The following is a 22,257-nucleotide window of genomic DNA, read 5'->3' as shown; positions in this document are numbered from 1 at the left end:
ATTGTTATCTTGTGTTGCTTCATGTCTGTTTTATATTTGGTCATGGTATGAAAACACGCTCTCCCCTAAGTTTAATTGCCATTTGCTACGGGCAATTCCACGGTAACAGAGGGATGCTGAGACTCCAATTTTTCACTTTGAAATGTATGCCAAATAAAAACCAATGATTGCAAAGTTAAACACACCATTGAAAAAGGCATTTATTTGAAGAACAGTGCAGATACAAAGTTTGGAAACAGAATGATGGGTTGTGCTGTTTGTTCCATCATTCTTTTACCAAACTTTGCATCTGTACTGTTCTTCAAATAAATGCATTTTTCTATGGTTTGTTTAATTTAGCAATCATTGTTTTTTGTTTGGAATGCATTTTAAAGTCTCAGTGTTGCCCCTACAGTAATAAGTCCCCTCATAGCAGGATGTCATTATTACCACGCTTTAAGTCTAGAAGGAACCACCGGTAGCAGAAGTAGAAGTGGGTGTAGTCGCCATTTTGGTGCATGAGCTCAAAGATCTCCGAATCCAGTATCTACAGAAGGGTAGGAGCAGGAAGGAAGTGGTAGGAGAGAGGGCAGACAGTTGAAAGAAAAGAGAAGCCAGACATACAGTTGAAGGAAAAGAGATGGGTTGGGGAGTAGAGAGGATGGGGGTTAGTGGAGACTATAAAGTTAGATGTGTTATATTCACTGTATCCTTCTATTCATGATAACAACTGGATGCATGCCAATACAAAAGTTACAAAGGGTCTCTGTGGCCTCACCTGGATAAGAGAGCGCATGTTGGCAAAGTGAGTGTCCATGGCCCCGCCGTGGGGGAAGTTCTGATTCATCCTCTTCATGAGCTCAGTGAAACAGCTATAGGCCATGGCCTCTGAGAAAGGGGGGAGGAAAGATGGAGAGAGGGGGAGGAAAGATGGAGAGAGGGAGGAAAGATGGAGAGAGAGGGAGGAAAGATGGAGAGGGGGGAGGAAAGATGGAGAGAGGGGGAGGAAAGATGGAGAGAGGGGGAGGAAAGATGGAGAGAGGGGGAGGAGAGAGGGGGAGGAAAGATGGAGAGAGGGGGAGGAAAGATGGAGAGAGAGGGAGGAAAGATGGAGAGAGGGGGAGGAAAGATGGAGAGAGGGGGAGGAAAGATGGAGAGAGGGGGGAGGAGAGAGGGGGAGGAGAGAGGGGGAGGAAAGATGGAGAGAGGGGGAGGAAAGATGGAGAGAGAGGGAGGAAAGATGGAGAGAGGGAGGAAAGATGGAGACGGGGAGGAAAGATGGAGAGAGAGCGAGGAAAGATGGAGAGAGGGGGAGGAAAGATGGAGAGAGGGGGAGGAAAGATGGAGAGAGGAGGAGGAAAGATGGAGAGAGAGGGATGAAAGATGGAGAGAGGGGGAGGAAAGATGGAGAGAGGGGGAGGAGAGAGGGGGAGGAAAGATGGAGAGAGGGGGAGGAAAGATGGAGAGAGAGGGAGGAAAGATGGAGAGAGGGAGGAAAGATGGAGACGGGGAGGAAAGATGGAGAGAGAGCGAGGAAAGATGGAGAGAGGGGGAGGAAAGATGGAGAGAGGGGGAGGAGAGAGGGGGAGGAAAGATGGAGAGAGGGGGAGGAAAGATGGAGAGAGAGGGAGGAAAGATGGAGAGAGGGAGGAAAGATGGAGACGGGGAGGAAAGATGGAGAGAGAGCGAGGAAAGATGGAGAGAGGGGGAGGAAAGATGGAGAGAGAGGGAGGAAAGATGGAGAGAGCAGGAGGAAAGATGGAGGAAAGATGAAAGATGGAGAGAGAGGGTGGAAAGATGGAGAGAGGGGGAGGAAAGATGGAGAGAGAGGGAGTAAAGATGGAGAGAGAGGGAGGAAAGATGGAGAGAGAGGTAGGAAAGATGGAGAGAGGGGGAGGAAAGATGGAGAGAGAGGGAGGAAAGATGGAGAGAGAGGTAGGAAAGACGGAGAGGTAGGAAAGATGGAGAGAGAGAGGAAAGATGGAAAGATGGAGAGAGAGGGAGGAAAGATGGGGAGGAAATATGGAGAGAGGGGGAGGAAAGATGGAGAGAGGGAGGAGAGATGGAGAGAGAGGGAGGAAAGAGGAAAGATGGAGAGAGAGGGGGGAAAGATGGAGAGAGAGGGAGGAAAGATGGAGAGAGAGGGAGGAAAGATGGAGAGAGAGGGAGGAAAGATGGAGAGAGAGGGAGGAAAGATGGAAAGATGGAGAGAGGGGGAGGAAAGATGGAGAGAGAGGGAGGAAAGATGGAGAGAGAGGGAGGAAAGATGGAAAGATGGAGAGAGGGGGAGGAAAGATGGAGAGAGGGGAGGAAAGATGGAGAGAGAGGGAGGAAAGATGGAGAGAGAGGGAGGAAAGATGGAAAGATGGAGAGAGGGGGAGGAAAGATGGAGAGAGAGGGAGGAAAGATGGAGATAGGGGGAGGAAAGATGGAGAGAGGGGGAGGAAAGATGGAGAGAGGGGGAGGAAAGATGGAGAGAGGGGGAGGAAAGATGGAGAGAGGGGGAGGAGAGAGGGGGAGGAAAGATGGAGAGAGGGGGAGGAAAGATGGAGAGAGAGGGAGGAAAGATGGAGAGAGGGGGGAAAGATGGAGACGGGGAGGAAAGATGGAGAGAGAGCGAGGAAAGATGGAGAGAGGGGGAGGAAAGATGGAGAGAGGGGGAGGAAAGATGGAGAGAGGGGGAGGAGAGAGGGGGAGGAAAGATGGAGAGAGGGGGAGGAAAGATGGAGAGAGAGGGAGGAAAGATGGAGAGAGGGAGGAAAGATGGAGACGGGGAGGAAAGATGGAGAGAGAGCGAGGAAAGATGGAGAGAGGGGGAGGAAAGATGGAGAGAGAGGGAGGAAAGATGGAGAGAGCAGGAGGAAAGATGGAGGAAAGATGAAAGATGGAGAGAGGGGGTGGAAAGATGGAGAGAGGGGGAGGAAAGATGGAGAGAGAGGGAGGAAAGATGGAGAGAGAGGGAGGAAAGATGGAGAGAGAGGTAGGAAAGATGGAGAGAGGGGGAGGAAAGATGGAGAGAGAGGGAGGAAAGATGGAGAGAGAGGGAGGAAAGATGGAAAGATGGAGAGAGGGGGAGGAAAGATGGAGAGAGAGGGAGGAAAGATGGAGAGAGAGGGAGGAAAGATGGAAAGATGGAGAGAGGGGGAGGAAAGATGGACAGAGGGGGAGGAAAGATGGAGAGAGAGGGAGGAAAGATGGAGAGAGAGGGAGGAAAGATGGAAAGATGGAGAGAGGGGGAGGAAAGATGGAGAGAGAGGGAGGAAAGATGGAGAGAGAGGGAGGAAAGATGGAGAGAGGGGGAGGAAAGATGGAGAGAGAGGGAGGAAAGATGGAGAGAGAGGTAGGAAAGATGGAGAGGTAGGAAAGATGGAGAGAGGGAGGAAAGATGGAAAGATGGAGAGAGAGGGAGGAAAGATGGGGAGGAAATATGGAGAGAGGGGGAGGAAAGATGGAGAGAGGGAGGAGAGATGGAGAGAGAGGGAGGAAAGAGGAAAGATGGAGAGAGAGGGGGGAAAGATGGAGAGAGAGGGAGGAAAGATGGAGAGAGAGGGAGGAAAGATGGAGAGAGAGGGAGGAAAGATGGAGAGAGAGGGAGGAAAGATGGAAAGATGGAGAGAGGGGGAGGAAAGATGGAGAGAGAGGGAGGAAGATGGAGAGAGAGGGAGGAAAGATGGAAAGATGGAGAGAGGGGGAGGAAAGATGGACAGAGGGGGAGGAAAGATGGAGAGAGAGGGAGGAAAGATGGAGAGAGAGGGAGGAAAGATGGAAAGATGGAGAGAGGGGGAGGAAAGATGGAGAGAGAGGGAGGAAAGATGGAGAGAGAGGGAGGAAAGATGGAAAGATGGAGAGAGGGGGAGGAAAGATGGAGAGAGGGGGAGGAAAGATGGAGAGAGAGGGAGGAAAGATGGAGAGAGAGGGAGGAAAGATGGAAAGATGGAGAGAGGGGGAGGAAAGATGGAGAGAGAGGGAGGAAAGATGGAGAGAGAGGGAGGAAAGATGGAAAGATGGAGAGAGGGGGAGGAAAGATGGACAGAGGGGGAGGAAAGATGGAGAGAGAGGGAGGAAAGATGGAGAGAGAGGAGAGGAGAAAGATGGAAAGATGGAGAGAGAGAGGGGGAGGAAAGATGGAGAGAGAGGGAGGAAAGATGGAGAGAGAGGGAGGAAAGATGGAGAGAGGGGGAGGAAAGATGGAGAGAGAGGGAGGAAAGATGGAGAGAGAGGTAGGAAAGATGGAGAGGTAGGAAAGATGGAGAGAGGGAGGAAAGATGGAAAGATGGAGAGAGAGGGAGGAAAGATGGGGAGGAAATATGGAGAGAGGGGGAGGAAAGATGGAGAGAGGGAGGAGAGATGGAGAGAGAGGGAGGAAAGAGGAAAGATGGAGAGAGAGGGGGGAAAGATGGAGAGAGAGGGAGGAAAGATGGAGAGAGAGGGAGGAAAGATGGAGAGAGAGGGAGGAAAGATGGAGAGAGAGGGAGGAAAGATGGAAAGATGGAGAGAGGGGGAGGAAAGATGGAGAGAGAGGGAGGAAAGATGGAGAGAGAGGGGAGGAAGATGGAAAGATGGAGAGAGGGGGAGGAAAGATGGACAGAGGGGGAGAAAGATGGAGAGAGAGGGAGGAAAGATGGAGAGAGAGGGAGGAAAGATGGAAAGATGGAGAGAGGGGGAGGAAAGATGGAGAGAGAGGGAGGAAAGATGGAGAGAGAGGGAGGAAAGATGGAAAGATGGAGAGAGGGGGAGGAAAGATGGAGAGAGGGGGAGGAAAGATGGAGAGAGAGGGAGGAAAGATGGAGAGAGAGGGAGGAAAGATGGAAAGATGGAGAGAGGGGGAGGAAAGATGGAGAGAGAGGGAGGAAAGATGGAGAGAGAGGGAGGAAAGATGGAAAGATGGAGAGAGGGGGAGGAAAGATGGACAGAGGGGGAGGAAGATGGAGAGAGAGGGAGGAAAGATGGAGAGAGGGAGGAAAGATGGAAAGATGGAGAGAGGGGGAGGAAAGATGGAGAGAGAGGGAGGAAAGATGGAGAGAGAGGGAGGAAAGATGGAGAGAGGGGGAGGAAAGATGGAGAGAGGGGGAGGAAAGATGGAGAGAGAGGGAGGAAAGATGGAGAGAGAGGGAGGAAAGACAGTCAGAAATGTTGAGTGGTCCGCTTCTATCACCGTTTCGGTTGTCCAACCTGAAGCTCAACATAACCCCTGTCCTCTGTACTCTTTCTTTATTTCTCAATACCTCTGTATGATATAGTGATAGTCTAAGATGAGTCTCATTGACAAACTGTTGTTTGACTAAGCGTTGTTGTGTGTGTTATAGAGCAGCTGAACCCCCAAACATTTTTGGGTTGAAAACGGCATCGATATTAGTCAGAAACATTGATTCTAGTGTTAAAATTGACTACAAAGTGTAAATAGCATATTTTGGCCATAAAGTCAGTATCTTCCAAAACAGGTATTAGGGAAGCTGTTACGTTCCTAGATCCAATGGATGTTTGAGGGTTGGGTTTTGATTTAGATCATGTCCACTTGCCCACTAACAGAGGACTGTATAACGCCTAGGGAGAATTGTGCATGGAGAAATGCACAGAGAAACAGCTGCGCTGATTGCGCTCTATCCAATCATATGGCTGAACCTACAGACAGAGACAGACCTGCCCACATTATACATGCACCTCGGACTTGTTTACATAAGAAAACACGTTGCCTATGTTATGTTAAAAGAACACTTGGCCCCTAAGTCATTGTTCAAACCTATACTTACAACTTGTGCTAAGTTAGGATATTATACTGAATTGAATCAGCCGGACTCAGAGGTAAACTTCAACATGTCTTTACTCGATGACAGTCGGTGTAACTAGAACCCAGCATTATTTACTGAAGTGGTGACATCCTATCAGTACGTTACATCAATACACAACCTCCACCCTTTACTTGGACTTCAACTTCAACCTAACATACACAACAACACGTGTTTCTTTACCTGCATAGCAACCAGTTGAGGCTGGTGGGAGGAGCTATAGGAAGACAGGCTCTGTGTACTGACTGAAATATAATAATTGGAATGGAGTCAAACGTGGTTTCATTATGTTTGATGTGTTTGATATCGTTTCATTTATTCCATTCCAGCAATTACAATGAGCCCTTTCTCCTATAGATCCTTCCACCAGCCTCCACTGATGGCAACCATTGTGTTACCAATAAACAAATGAAATCTGTTCCCAGTATCTTACTAGTTTGGTTTTCCTAATCACCTTTTCTTTATCAGCTTACTTTCTTACTATAACAAAACATTATTTTTCACAGCATAACTCAAACATTAAGAGTCTTTTCATTAGTGCTTTGTACTTTTAAAATGTATTTAACCTTCATCCTTATTTAATGACAAAGTCTGTTCTCTTCTGTGTCCGTTTGATTTGTCTGTGAGGCCTGCCTGGTTTGGGTGTCAGTGGTCTTTGTGGTGACCTCTCACTCTGGTTTGAAAGTAGGGTTCTGTTCCACAGTCTCTTTCAGATGAGTGGTGTCCATTGGTTGTGGAGCTGGCTCCTCAGTTGTGTACCTTTTCACAAATGTTGTATTTCTGTAATACTGGTTAGACTGAACAACCAGATTGTTTCCCTCTTTGCTGATCAGTGTGTGGTACCCTTTTATTTATTTATTTATATTAGGTTCCCCATTAGGAAACCCTCGGCTAGTCTTACTGGGATCCGACATATAACAAAAAATGCATTACACACAAAAGACTTGCATACATTTAAAATCATTAACATGTAATGTGTGTGTACATCTATCAGTTACACATACATGACAGGACATACACACAAGTAGGTCACATGGGGGAGAGGCGTTGTGCTGTGAGGTGTTGCTCTATTTGTTTTGTGAAACCAGGTTTGCTGTTCTCTTGCACTATATAAAATGGAAGAGAGTTCCATGCACTCATGGCTCTGTATAATACTGTACGTTTCCTTGAATTTGTTCTGGACCTGGGAACTGTGAAAAGACCCCTGGTGGCATGTCTGCTGGGGTAAGTGTGGGTGTCAGTGCTGTGTGTAAGTTGACTATGCAAACAAATTGGAATTTCCAACACATTCATGTTTCTTATAAAAACAATATGTTTTTATTTGTTATTTCCTCAACTCTTAGCCTTGACATGCATAGTATTAATATTAGCCCTCTGATTACAATGAAGAGCAAGACGTGTCGCTCTGTTCTGGGCCAGCTGCAGCTTAACTAGGTCTTTCTTTGCAGCACATGACCATATGACTGGACAATAATCAAGATAAGATAAAACTAGAACCCGCAGGACTTGCTTTGAGGAGTGTGGTGTCAAAAAAACAGAGCATCTATTTACTACGGACAGACCTCTCCCCATCTTTTCATCCATTGAATCTATATGTTTTGACCATGTCAGTTTACAATCTACACCAAGTAGTTTAGTCTCCTCAACTTGTTCAACAGCCACACCATTCATTACCAGATTCAGCTGAGGTCTAGAACTTTTGTACCAAATACAATGCTCTTAGTTTTAGAGATGTTCAGGACAGTTTATTACTGGCCACCCATTCCAAAACAGACTGCAACTCTTTGTTAAGGGTAGAGAGCTGCCCTGTGGTACACCACACATGACATGTTTGACATTAGAGAAGCTTCCATTAAAGAAAACCCTCTCAGTTCTATTAGATAGATACCTCTGAATCCACGATATTGCAGAGGTTGAAATGCCATAACACATGCATTTCCTCAACAACAGGTTATGGTCAATAATATCAAATGCTGCACTGAAATTTAACAGTACAGCTCCCACAATCTTCTTGATATCAATTTCTTTCAACCATTCATCAGTTATTTGTTTCAGTGCAGTACATGCACTAGAGAGTGCCCTTCTCTAGAAGCATGCTAAAAGTATTTTGTTAATTTATTTACAGAGAAGTAGCATTGTATTTGGTCAAACACAATTCTTTCCAACAGTTTGCTAGGAGCTGGCAGCAAGCTTATAGGTCTGCTGTTAGAACCAGCAAAGGCTGCTCTACCACTCTCGTGTAGATGCATGACTTTGGCTTCCCTCCAGGCCTGAGGACAAAGGCTTTCCTCTAGGCTCAGATAAAGAAATGACAGATAGGAGTGGCTATCGTCAACTACCATCCTCAGTAGCTTTCCATCTAAGTTGTCAATGTCAGGTTTGTCATTATTGATCGATAACAATACAATACTTTTTCCACCTCTCCCACACTAACCTGATAAAAATTCAAACATGCAATTCTTTTTTTTGGGTGATTTTTGTATTTTTTTACATGAGTAGATGGCACACTATTTGTTGTTGGCATTTCCTGCCTAAGTTTCCCCACTTTGACAATTAAGAAAACATGAAAAATAATTGGCAACATCAAATGTATCAACCATACATTAAGGTCATCCCTCCTCTTAAAAGGTATATGATTCTGAATATACAGTGCTACACACCCACCATTGCTATTCCTGTCCCTTCTCAGTATACTCTATCCATTAATATTAATGTTAATCATTTACAGATGCATCTAAATGCGTTTCGGTCAAAGCAAAAATATGAATATTATTTATGTTGACCAAGTTAAAAACCTCATGTATCTTGTTAGGTAGGCTACATACATTAACCTGAGCTATATGCAGCCCTTTCCTGGTCAAGTGGAGATCAATAGAGCATGTATTCATTATAGTGGCGATCAATAGAGCATGTATTCATTATAGTGGCGATCAATAAAACATGTATTCATTATAGTGGCGATCAATAGAGCATGTATTCATTATAGTGGAGATCAATAGAGCATGTATTCATTATAGTGGCGATCAATAGAGCATGTATTCATTATAGTGGAGATCAATAGAGCATGTATTCATTATAGTGGCGATCAATAGAGCATGTATTCATTATAGTGGTGATCAATAGAGCATGTATTCATTATAGTGGCGATCAATAGAGCATGTATTCATTATAGTGGCGATCAATAGAGCATGTATTCATTATAGTGGCGATCAATAGAGCATGTATTCATTATAGTGGTGATCAATAGAGCATGTATTCATTATAGTGGTGATCAATAGAGCATGTATTCATTATAGTGGCGATCAATAGAGCATGTATTCATTATAGTGGTGATCAATAGAGCATGTATTCATTATAGTGGCGATCAATAGAGCATGTATTCATTATAGTGGAGATCAATAGAGCATGTATTCATTATAGTGGCGATCAATAGAGCATGTATTCATTATAGTGGAGATCAATAGAGCATGTATTCATTATAGTGTAGATCAATAGAGCATGTATTCATTATAGTGGAGATCAATAGAGCTTATATTCATTATAATTGAAGTTGTCATGATACACTACAACACAAACTCAGATTTGAACATTGAATTAAAACAGCCAGGGAATTACTCTAGAGTCCCGATACAATTGCCCGTTGATATAAAGTTTATCCATCACCATGGAGACTCGTTGATTCAGGCAACACTTTTCCTTCATGATGGGATATAGTTTTTCTCTCCTTTCATTGATCTCGATGGGGAAATTATCATTCATTCCAAAATCAGTGTTTCTGAGTTCTCTGCCCATGTTCTTCGTCATTTCCTTTTGCTTAAATTTGTCAAAACATGCATTAATAGCCTGTGGCCTATTTCCAGAGGCCTTACCTATTCTATGGACTCTGAAGAAAGTGACATTACGCACAACATCAGTGGGCAGTTTTAGTTGGGTTGACATAAAGTCTCGGACTGTGTCATTCTCCGGTATCCCTGAAAATATTAGATTGTCCCACATTGATCGACACTGTACATCAAGCAAGGTTTCTTTAAGTTGTTTGTTCTCCCTTTGCACCACCTCCACCTTGCTATGAATAGAGTCTACAGTACCTTTCAGCGCCATGTTCTCTTTCCTTACATCATCAATCTGACGTTGGCTGAATTCTAGACTGGCACATAATGCATTGATGTCCTCTTGTAATATATCCAAGATATCAAGTTTGGCAAGCCTTTCATTGATGGATTTTAACAAGTCAACATCCATTTCAGTAAATCTCTCCCCACTCGCCACACGCGCCCTCTTACTAGGGGATGGTTTGGTTCCATTGTTGATACCTATTAGCCAACCTGGTTTTGGTATGTTTTGTTGATTGGGTGGGTTGGTTGTCCTTAATGCTTGAGTCCTCCGAAACCAGCGACATGTTCCTTTGAGTTCGTAGGTATCTCTTGTCAATGAATCGTTCAAACTCTGGTTTGGTGACGAATAAACCATCTGATTCCATGAAAGATGAAGTTGAATTTGTCTTTCTGCACATCATTTTATCAAAGGTTCTTATATCATTAATCTTGGCCTCATAATACAGTTCCTTCTATTTTTTTTGAGTTCAGTCACATAATTTCTCAATTTGCAGTAAGTTAGCCAGTCAGATGTGCAGCCAGACTTATTAGCCACTCCTTTTGCCCCATCTCTTTCAACGATACAGTTTTTCAATTCCTCATAAATCCATGGAGTGTTAACAGTTCTAACAGTCAGTTTCTTAACAGGTGCATGTTTATCAATAATTGGAAGATGCAATTTAATAAATTCATCAATGTGCTGCGTCTGAATGCTCCTTATTAATCACACCAGACCAACAAATATTTTTAACACCATCCACATGAGTCAAAGCTAAATCTTTTGTATGATCTCTTATACACTATTTTAGGCCCAGCTTTTGGAACTTTAGCTTTCCTGGATATAGCCACAATATTGTGATCATTGCATCCAATGGGTATGGATACAGCTATTAGTAAAAATGTCATCAATACATGTGGATGATCTTGTTCCTGTACAACATGATCTCATCATCCTTCGCATCTGTACTCACATGCATGGTGGACATTTGCACTTCAGTTCTTTCACATTGTGGCTCGAGTAACCGTGCTAATGTTAGCCTAGGGCCCTCCTCCAATAGTTTTCGCTGCAAATATTCTGTATAACACTTGCTCAGTATGGCACCTCTAATCTGATTGTTCTTATCTCCAGCAAAGTCACAGTCCTTAGCTGCTTGTCTAAGATGAGTAACAAATTGCTGAACTGTCTCACCAGTTTTCTGTGTCAGTCTCGCGAATGCCGTGTCAGTTGTAAATGTGTCGAAAATGTGTCTTCTACATTTAATCCAACCCCTCTGAATCAGAGAGGTGAAGGGGACTGCCTTAATCAACGTCCACATCAGTGGTGCCCAGAGAGCAGTTATTGTTGGGGGTTAACTACCTTGCTCAAGAGCAGAACGTCAGTGTAACAGGTTCACTGTAGCAGTCAAACTGTGGCATGGTGCTTTCCATCGTGTCGACCATTTAACTCACTTTTCAGATTTAATTATCATTTTCAAACATTATCCTCTTCGCCATTGTTCAATCCTATACTAACAACTTGTGCTAAGTTAGGATATTAAACTGGATTGAATCAACTGGACTCAGAGGTAAACTTCAACATGTCTTTACTCCATGATCGTCTTGTAACAAGAACCCAGCATTATTTTCTGACGTGGTGATGTCATATCAGTGTGTCACATCGATGCACGATTAAGCCCTTTATCAAGTGGCAACTTGCTGATCTGCTTGATAGTGATCACTCCAGTCTGCCACTGTTGTGGGCAAATGAGAATTGAGACAATATGCACTTGCATCCCAACTGCCACTTGTCAACCCATTCATGAGCATCTTGTGTCCCGCCACGACCTGTTTTGTAACATGATTCGCTAAAAAACTCTGCCAGACGGACGCACACTACGGTAATAGTTGAACAACAAAATGACACTGAAGCACTTTGTCACTCGCCAGTGACTTGATAAGCTGATTCATCTAACATGGCCTGCCTGCTCAATGTGCCTGCTACAGGTAACTGCCAAAATAAAGGAAACACTTGTGTAAATGAGGGATCTGGCAACTCTGTTATGGTGTGGGGTGAATTTTCCTGGTTTAGAGCCACTCAACCCCTTAGAAGGCAAGGTAAATGCCAATAAATACACAGCCATTCTGAGTGATCACTTTCAACATATGGTGAAGCATTTATATCCTGATCGGAGTGGTCTCTTCCCAGCCTGTTCTCATAGACTAGACGTAACCTTGGCAAAAACGTCTAAATTAATGACAGATTTCTTGATTTATCTTATATTAATTATATTTTGAGGGCGAAATGTTGCTACCGTTACTCAATAGAGACAAACAACAGTAACTGCCAGGGTACATTATAGCGAACATAACACACCCACATTGAACCACATGATGCAAATCTATATTTTTTTCTTAATGAGCATCAGAAAAACACATGCGGAATCGGTGAGTTCAGCCCCCCTTTAAAAAATTACTGATCAAGTGAAACCACTTTTAAGAAGAAAAAATGATCTTGAAGGTTGACACATTTTGCGGCCATCGCAGAATCAATATCACAACTACCAAGAAGGAGAGTGAGGGAGGAACACAACACAGCTCACAGCCTTGACTCACAGCGTTAACTCACAGCGTTAACTCACCATCATCCAGAATGACAAGGAGGGGAGCTAGCAGGTCACACATGCCCTGCACATAGCCAATCTCCAGGTGCTGCCAGATATAGCTGCGAAGAGAAGTCAGCATCATGTACTGTGTAGTGTGACTCATTCATTCTTCCAATTTTCCATGTATTAATTGTGCTCCACACATAACATAATGAGTGCTAGATTATTTACAAACCTTTCTACAAAAGTGGAGTAGAGAATCATGAATGGCATTGTTTTTATTTTACCTGCACATGATGTTGCGCAGTTTCTCCAGGTTGGCAGGCGTAAAGTACCAGTAGTTTCTGTCACACCTCTGGACATCCTTCTCAATGCGATGCAGGTTGATCGTGTACATGTCCAAAAGCTCTTGCTACAACAAAGGTGCAAAATCACCACACAAATTTTAAAGAATAACCAAACACCGAAATAGATCTCGATTATTCCAAACTTTTATTCTAAAAAATGAAAAGCCAAGTGCCTACAGAGTAGGTGGTTCCGATGGATGGCACTGGAGAGATTTTCAGCTCTCCTCCCACGGTCAGGAAATCAAATTTAGGGAAGAGGCTCTCCATCTCAGGCTCCTCAGACATGATGGACTCTGTGCCCTCAGGGCTGGGCTTGCACTTCTCCTTCTCCTCCAAACGGAGCTCCAGATGGTGAACTGAGCCCTCAGAGAGAGCAGACCCGACCCCGGAGCTTTCACACAGGCCCTTCCTGTCCCACGGTAGGGCCATGGATAATTTAGCTGAGGAAATCTCCTCCATATCAATGGCCGAAGGAGACTCATCTAATTCTGTGGTGGCCAGAGCCTCTTCGAGCCTGGTGGTGCTATCCATTGCTCTTGCCACGCTGGTCTCTCGGCTTTTATTCTTCTCTGACTCTGGCAGCTTGGCCTCAGATAGTACGGTCTCCTCCTCCTCTATTTCTCCCACTTCCTCTGATTTTTTTATCTCCTCCACTTTTGCCTCTGCAACCTCTTCTGGTGACACTGTCTTATACACCTTTGTTTTGACTACCTCTTCAGATTTCAAAGTCTGATTGGCTTCTACTCCCTTCTCAGTTTCTGTCTTTTCTACATTTGTTGCGTTGGCTTCCTTTACCTCTGTTGTTTCAGCACTCTTTGTTTCTCCAGCCCCTGTGTCTGAAGTTCTTTCATCATCCAGTTCTGATGCTGTGTCTTCCGTTGCTTCTGCAGTCACCGTTGATATCGATGTATTCTCCCCTTTTGGCTCTCTATTGTATGTTTGGGATGTCTTATTCTCTTCTGGGTCTACAGACTCTGGTTCTGGTCCTTTGTTCTCCTTTGTTTCTCCTGACTCCCCAGGGTCCAGTGACTGCATCTCCTCTGTGTGTACTTGCATTGTTGGCTCTCCATCCAACATTTTCATCACTTCTGCATCAGGCTCTTTAGCCTCCCTTGTTTTGGACTCATCTGTTTTGGACTCCACTGTTCCTTTTACAGCATCCACTTCTGCTTTTGGTAACTTGCTGTCTTCCTTTTCAGAGGTCCTTACCTCATCTTTCTCATTAGATAGAGTCATGGAAGTCTTCTCTTTTTCTATTTTCAGGCTCTCGAGCTCAGCTGGGTCTGCTGCCTTGTCCTCCGCTGTCTCTGGATTTTTACCAATTTTTACCTCTGGATCTTCTGTCCTGGTGTCCTCGGTATCTTGGGCCACTTCAGTCACACTCTCTTCCTTCTCTTTTTCCTCCTTATCTGGCCGGTCCTTGGCCTGGAGGTCTTTCTCATCCTGCAGGGCCAGGGGTTGGACATTTGGGTCATCTGCTTCCAACTCTTCCTGATGGACTTTGACTGGGATCTGTTGGGCTGGGGTCAGCTGTGGAGGAGTACTGATGGTGGTTTTGGGGTTGGTGTCAGGCACAGTGCTGTCCTCTGTGCTCAGAGAGTGGTCTGACATGCCCGAGGTGACAGAGAAGTTGCGAGAGGAGGGATGCCCCGAGTCTGGGGAGCTGGCCACGTTGGGCAGGCCTCCTCCATTGGGGATCTTGGGAACCGGCTTGGCCTCCTCACTCTTGGGCTCTGTCTCGATCTGTTCCACGTCCTCCACAGACTCAAACACCTGAAAGAACAAGTCAAAGGGAAGCAGGCTAGTGTAAGGGAAGGGAAGGGAGGATGTGAAGAACTAGCAGGAGAGAGAGCGATATTGGTTCAAAAATAGCTAAAGACTGTAAAAGACTAAGGTAATTCCATAGTTTTGGAACAATAGGAATCGCACAGTTGTAATATGAAAGGTGTTTTTGGTATGAATATTACAAAAACTGTCATGGAACTATTTTTAGCTTTCGGAGGTGCTATTCGATTTTGAACTTGAAGCCAAAATACAACATATTTCCACTAGAATAGTGATTGGTGGACCAAAATAAAGTTGTACACCACAGGTAAGCTCAGGACATTGTTCTATAGTTCTCTTTTCAGTCATGTGAGACTAAGTAGCCTTTGTGTATACAAGTGAGTGTATATTCAGCTCTGTGTGTGTTATTATTCTTATTGTTCATCAATTATAAATAATTCATTTCTGTTAATTATGTGTAGAGGGGCATAGAATTACATATGGAATGCATTTAACATTTTATATATTTAAGAGGATCTCTGTCTATATGGGTACCTGGGTACTGCTGTCAGAGTCACTCTGCAAGCGAGCCAGGCTCTGTCTGTCTGTGCTGCAGCTCTGGGAGGACTGGCATGAGTAGTACCAGAGAACAAGTAGGGGAAAAAACAGGTCAATAAAACCCTGGAACAACATTATCCATACAAAACACTCATTTGGACAAGTAATTATGTAGGCCTGTATGTAATGATATATAACTGTCGTAAGGGCAGTGTATTATTGGTGCTTCAAATGAACATTACACAATATGCTTTGTAGTTTCATATTATTGAGGCGTTGGAGAGCTAACATGTTGGTCTCCCGGGTAGTCTTGTGGCACACAGGATATGTACAGACCCTGTGTTGTTGTTTTTGTCGCACTGATTTGCTTTATCTTGGCCAGGTCGCAGTTGTAAATGAGAAATTGTTCTCAACTGGCCTACCTGGTTAAATAAAGGTTAAATAAAATGTCAAATGTAAAAAAAATGTGTGCACATGGGCAGGCGGGCGTGTGTGTCACCTCATTGCTGACACTGGAGTCACGGTGCATCATCCTCTGCACAGTGCTTGGATTATCCACACTGGCTGAGATGGACGAGCATTTAGCCAGTGCCGCAGCGTGCTGCTCCTTCTCCCGCTGCCGCACGATGGCCTCGCAGCCCAGCCACTCGCTCATGGTCTGCTCGTAGCACGCCCGCACCTGCTCATCCACCTGCACAGTGTCACAGGGCAAGTGTCAGGGGTCGGAGATCAAGGGGTTTGGTGGTGACCTCCGATGGCAAGGGGGACACCAACCTCTTTCCTGTCATCCTCAGACATGCCAAACTGGTAGTGGCCCAGGAGGAAGGGCCACACCTCCTTACGCAGTGAAGGGTCAACACCACCAAAGTAGACCAGGCGCAACAGCTCCTGCTCCTTATAGGCCTGGAGAGCAGGGAGAGAGAGCAAGGAAGGATAACATGGAGAGAGAACAGGGAGGGAGAGCAGGGAGGGAGAGTAGGGAAGGAGAACAGGGATGGAGAACAGGGAGGGAGAGTAGGGAGAGAGAACAGGGAGGGAGAGTAGGGAGAGAGAACAGGGAGGGAGAGCAGGGAGGGAGAGTAGGGAAGGAGAACAGGGATGGAGAACAGGGAGGGAGAGTAGGGAAGGAGAACATGGTGGGAGAACAGGGAGGGAGAACATGGTGGGAGAACAGGGAGGGAGAGTAGGGAGGGAGAGCAGGGAGGGAGAGCAGGGAGGGAGAACAGGGAATGAGAGCAGAGGAGGAGATGGGAGGAGGTAGGGACAGCAGGGAAGTAGAGCAGGAAGGGAGAGCCGGGAGGGAGAACAAGGAGGGAGATAACAGAATGAGAGAGGGGAGGGAGAGGCCTCAGTCATTGAGCCACAACACACACAGATATAGAAAGCCCTACGTACAGACCCAGTTCAAATACCAGTAGCAGTTGTTTTCTTTCAGTTACTAGTTTTGAGCGTTTGATTGAGTCTGGCGTACGAAAGATCTGAACAGTGCACACACGATGTACCCACACATGAATACACTAATGTTACCATAGACACTGGCACATAAAAACATTCACATGAACATATGCCTTGTTAAAAGTTAATTAAGCAAAGAGAAACGACAGTCCATCGTTACTTTAAGACATGAAAGTCAGTCAATGCGGAAAATTTCAAGAACTTTGAAAGTTTCTTCAAGTACAGTCGCAAAAACCATCAAGCGCTATGACGAAACTGGCTCTCATGAGGACCGCCACAGGAAAGGAAGATGCAAAGTTACCTCTGCTGCAGAGGATAAGTTCATTAGAATTAACTGCAACTCAGCTTGCAGTCCAAATAAATGCTTCACAGAGTTCAAGTATCAGACATCTCAACATCAACTGTTCAGAGGAGACTGCGTGAAGCAGGCCTTCATGGGGGTTTGGGCTGTCTGGTACTGCACTGTGTGTGTGTGTGATGACTAAAGTGACAACCTTAGCGACACTGCTAATGATGTGACGGTGATGCTGCTTACGGTGCAGTCCTGAAGGAACCTCTGCCACACCTCGGCAGTGAGGCCCCCTAAGGCATCGCCGGGCGCGTCGGGCGCCACAATTGTGTGGTTGACCAGGGCCGAGAGGTGTGTACGTACGGTAGACAGGTGACGACAATAAGCCAGCCCTGGAATACAAAAACACAACCGCTATCAAATGAGCCTCCTTCTGACATTCTGAGATTTTATGTGATTCATTATCTAAATAAGGCGATCTGACATTTCTGACATTTAATTAATAGTTGGATGCTAGACTAATTGATAAGCTGCTTTAAATTCAAATCTGTTGCAAAACGTTGCAAATCATCTAGGGGGAAAGAAGATACAAGATTTGTGTTCACAATCACATACAGCCATAGAAAGCCCGGGAGATGATCTGATACTTCATTTGGTCACACAGCTGCTTCAAAGGGGCTCTGCAGAGGGAAACAGCACATAAGTCAAAGTGTTCTCCATACGGGCTCCACCTCGTCTTAAACATGTCCAAGACTTTCATTTTGATCCCAAACATTCTCTATTCTCCATTCACAAGAACATCTTAAAGTAACTGTCCAGCGTTACCAATTATTTAGGAAATATTCCCTCAAATGAATTACAATATGAATTAAATAGATGTCCTTCTCCATTCACTGTTCATAAGGACATCAAAACCGTAATTGGGTAATAAAACAGTACATTTCAAACGATGAGATAAATGCATGCACTATAGTATCAACATGTAATAAACCTGGGTTCAAATATTATTTGAAATCATATAAAATACTGTATATGTGCTTGATTAAGGGTGCCTAGTGCAATGGAACCAATAGAAACGTCCAAAAAGTGCATACCCTGCCCACCTGGCACTCCAGGCAGGTTAAAGAAAAATAACAAAGTATTTGAAAGATTTCAAGCAGTATTTGAACCGGAGTCTGTGGATCTTGTATCCTTCTCAGGTCAGTGAGATCGGTAAAGTCCAGGGATGATATCTGGGTAACCAGCAGTGTGTGTCTCTGTCTCTGACCTTTCATGGTTGCACCCATTGGGAGGCCCTCCGTCTGAGAAGCTGCACTGGGTACAGGACGAGCAGGAGGATTTCCTGGTTGTGGGCTGCCAGATGTTTGCCTCCTGGTCCATCAGCTCTGGGGCCACTGCACCACAGAACACACACACCAGTCAAAAGTTTGGACACACCTACTCATTCATGGGTTTTTCTTTATTTTTACTATTTTCTACATTGTAGAATAATAGTGAAGACAACACAACTATTAAATAACACATATGGAATCATGTAGTAACCAAAAAAAGTGTTAAACAAATTTGCCTTGATGGCAGCTTTGCACACACTTGGCATTCTCTCAACCAGCTTCATGAGGTAGTCACCTGGAATTAATTTCAAATAACAGGTGTGCCTGGTTAAAAGTTCATTTGTGGAATTTCTTTCCATCTCAAGCTCTATGATGAAACTGGCTCTCATGAGGATCGCCACAGGAAAGGAAGACCCAGAGTTACCTCTGCTACAGAGGATAAGTTCATTAGAGTTAACTGCACCTCAGCTTGCAGCCCAAATAAATGCTTCACAGAGTTTAAGTAACAGACACATCTCAACATCAACTGTTCAGAGGAGACTGCGTGAATCAGGCCTTCATGATCGAATTGCTGCAAAGAAACCACTACTAAAGGACACCAACGAGTCCAAATGAGAGATTTTTGGTTCCAACTGCCGTGTCTTTGTCAGACGCAGAGTAGGTGAACGGATGATCTCCACCTGTGGTCCCCGCCGTGAAGCATGGAGGAGGAGGTGTGATGGTGTGGGGGTGCTTTTCTGGTGACACTGTCAGTGATTAATTTACAATTCAAGGCATACATTTGTTTTTCAACAGGACAATGGCCCAACACACCTCTAGGCTGTTGGAAATGCATTCCAGGTGAAGCTGGTTGAGAAAATGCCAAGAGTATGCAAATCTGTCATCAAGGAAAAGGGTGGTTACTTCTAAGAATCTCAAATATGAAATATATTTTGATTTGTTTCAAACTACAGACACCCTGGTTGGAATCCAGGCTGTATCACAACCGGACGTGATTGGGAGTCCCACAGGGCGGTGCACAATTGTCTCAGCGTCGTCAGTCTTTGGCCGGTGTAGGCCGTCATTGTAAATAATAATTTGTCTTCACTGACTTGCCTGGTTAAATAAAGGTTACATTTTAAATTTATTTTTTAAATCAATTAAAGATCATTGCTATTCTAACTTCCGCGATGCATATTAGGCCCTCCCCCGCCCTTCTTTCGGAAAAGCTGACCACGACTCCATTTTGTTGCTTCCAGCCTACAGACAGAAACTAAAACAGGAAGCTCCCGTGCTCAGGTCTGTTCAAAGCTGGTCTGACCAATCTGATTCCACGCTTCAAGACTGCTTTGATCACGTGGATTGGGATATGTTTCACATTGCATCCAACAACAACATTGACAAATATGTTGATTCGGTGAGCGAGTTCATTAGAAAGTGCATTGGCGATGTCGTACCCACAGCAACTATTAAAACATTCCCAAACCAGAAACCATGGATTGATGGGAGCATTCACACGACACTGAAAGTGCGAACCACTGCTTTGAACCAGGGCAAGGTGACCGGAAACATGACCGAATACAAACAGTGTAGCTATTCCCTCCGCAAGGCAATCAAACAAGCCATGCGTCAGTATAGAGACAAAGTAGAGTTGCAATTCAACGGCTCAGACATAAGAGGTATGTGGCAGGGTCTACAGTCAATCACAGATTACAAAAAGAAAACCAGCCCCGTCGCGGACCAGGATGTCTTGCTCCCAGAGAGACTAAATAACTTCTTTGCTCGCTTTGAGGACAATACAGTGCCACTGACACGGCCCACTACCAAAACCTGCGGACTCTCCTTCACTGCAGCCGACGTGAGTAAAACATTTAAACGGGTATACCCTCGCAAGGCTGCAGGCCCAGATGGCATCCCCAGCCACGTCCTCAGAGCATGGGCAGACCAGCTGGCTGGTGTGTTTACGGACATATTCAATCAATCCTTATCCCAGTCTGCTGTCCCCACATGCTTCAAGAGGGCCACCATTATTCCTGTTCCCAAGAAAGCTAAGGTAACTGAGCTAAACGACTACTGCCCCGTAGCACTCACTTCCGTCATCATGAAGTGCTTTGAGAGACTAGTCAAGGACCATATCACCTCCACTCTACCTGACACCCTAGACCCACTCCAATTTGCTTACCGCCCCAATAGGTCCACAGACAACGCAATCGCAACCACACTGCACACTGCCCTAACCAATCTGGACAAGAGGAATACCTATGTGAGAATGCTGTTCATCGACTACAGCTCAGCATTTAACACCATAGTACCCGCCAAACTCGTCATCAAGCTCGAGACCCTGGGTCTCGACCCCGCCCTGTGCAACTGGGTACTGGACTTCCTGACGGGCCGCCCCCAGGTGGTGAGAGTAGGTAACAACTTCTCCACCCGACTGATCCTCAACACTGGGGCTCCACAAGGGTGCGTTCTGAGCCCTCTCCTGTACTCCCTGTTCACCCACGACTGTGTGACCATGCACACCTCCAACTCAATCATCAAGTTTGCAGACGACATGACAGTGGAAGGCTTGATTACCAACAACAACGAGACGGCCTACAGGGAGGAGGTGAGGGCCCTCGAAGTGTGGTGTCAGGAAAATAACCTCACACTCAACGTCAACAAAACAAAGGAGATGATCGTGGACTTCAGGAAACAGCAGAGGGGGCACCCCCCTATCCACATCGACGGGACAGTAGTGGAGAGGGTAGTAAGTTTCAAGTATCGAGAGCATCCTGTCGGGCTGTATCACCGCCTGGTACGGCAACTGCTCCGCCCACAACCGTAAGGCTCTCCAGAGGGTAGTGACGCATCACCGGGGGTAAACTACCTGCCCTCCAGGACACCTACACCACCCTACATTACTCATCTCATATGTATATACTGTATTCGATGCCATCTACTGCATCTTGCCTATGCCGTTCTGTACCATCACTCATTCATATATCTTTATGTACATATTCTTTATCCCTTTACACTTATGTGTATAAGGTAGTAGTTGTGGAATTGTTAGGTTAGATTACTCGTTGGTTACTACTGCATTGTCGGAACTAGAAGCACAAGCATTTCGCTACACTCGCATTAACATCTGTTAACCATGTGTATGTGACAATTTATTTGATTTGATTTACATCGGTATATGTATTTGACCCTGATCTGAAACTCTGTGCTATACTGTAACTGCACAGGTTCAAACTCCCAGCCAGAATCACAGTGTCCCGTCATGATTTGGACACCTCTGGAGATGATTCTCAAGAAACGATCACAGCTGAATTAGACAAATTGGGCAAGATCTGTCACTTGATTTGAGGAAGTGTTAATAGCTGCCATAGAGGTGGCATTAGAGAGCAAATCAAGCACATCAACAATGACATTTGGGGAATCAAGGCATTTCAATCTGCTGAGGGTGAACAACGGTCTTTTGGCATGGTAATGATGACACATTCTTATTGGTCTTTATGTTTCTATATTCTCTTTATGGGCACATACTAACTCAAGTTCTCAGGCATATCTTCCATTGATGTCAAGGCATGATTAATACAAAATGTTAATGTTGTGTGTGCATCTGAAGTTAGAATTTGTCCCTAAGCATGACAATTTGCTTGCTCAACATTAGCTTTTTCTACTACTGTAAACCACTGTGTACCTCGACATAACGCTGTGTTTTTTCTATTGGAAGGCCCGTGGCCAGTCAATCATCCACCTATTGTCCAAGAGGGACTGAGGTTAAGGGAAGAGGACAGAGAGCGCTTGATTAGGGGACTCATTTGTAAGATTTGCAGGAAGGAGACAGAGGGCGAGGCAGTGATTGAAGCAAAGCAAGTGGACGGACAGACTGAAGGAGGAGCTGAGGTGTGGTAACGTTACAGCTGTTCCCTGTGGTGGGCGATGGGGGGTCTCCGGGACAACTGCAGGAGCGCTTAGGGACCACCAGGTTCCCTTTGGTTGGGGGCTGTCCTCTCAGGTGGAGGGAGAAGGAGCGGGACAGGAGAGGAACCCCCGGGGGAAGACGGGGAGGGTGGGTTATAGTCACTGGAATGGACAATGAGGACAG

At 45.2% G+C, this 22,257-nt stretch overlaps 1 protein-coding gene across 5 annotated transcripts in view; it reads right to left on the bottom strand.

Annotated features, from left to right (window-relative positions):
* The window catches only part of LOC109876418 (small G protein signaling modulator 1), a 71,996-nt gene that overhangs the window by 4,423 nt on the left and 45,316 nt on the right, over positions 1-22,257 (bottom strand). For 2 of the 5 annotated variants that reach the window (XM_031818168.1, XM_020468838.2), the window contains exons 13-24: positions 22,071-22,235; positions 18,122-18,248; positions 17,470-17,534; positions 17,101-17,246; positions 15,885-16,013; positions 15,610-15,801; positions 15,108-15,179; positions 12,966-14,561; positions 12,729-12,853; positions 12,478-12,560; positions 758-867; positions 430-526 (exon numbers count right to left, since the gene is read on the bottom strand). In XM_031818168.1, coding sequence (XP_031674028.1) covers positions 430-526; positions 758-867; positions 12,478-12,560; positions 12,729-12,853; positions 12,966-14,561; positions 15,108-15,179; positions 15,610-15,801; positions 15,885-16,013; positions 17,101-17,246; positions 17,470-17,534; positions 18,122-18,248; positions 22,071-22,235 — 2,907 coding nt within the window. The remainder of the gene's footprint in view (positions 1-429; positions 527-757; positions 868-12,477; positions 12,561-12,728; positions 12,854-12,965; positions 14,562-15,107; positions 15,180-15,609; positions 15,802-15,884; positions 16,014-17,100; positions 17,247-17,469; positions 17,535-18,121; positions 18,249-22,070; positions 22,236-22,257) is intronic. The other 3 variants (XM_031818170.1, XM_020468845.2, XM_031818169.1) reach the window with 2 other exon arrangements.

This window comes from Oncorhynchus kisutch, linkage group LG3, assembly GCF_002021735.2.
Source record: "Oncorhynchus kisutch isolate 150728-3 linkage group LG3, Okis_V2, whole genome shotgun sequence".
NCBI lineage: Eukaryota > Metazoa > Chordata > Actinopteri > Salmoniformes > Salmonidae > Oncorhynchus > Oncorhynchus kisutch.
This window is presented reverse-complemented; position numbering and strand designations above follow the sequence as displayed.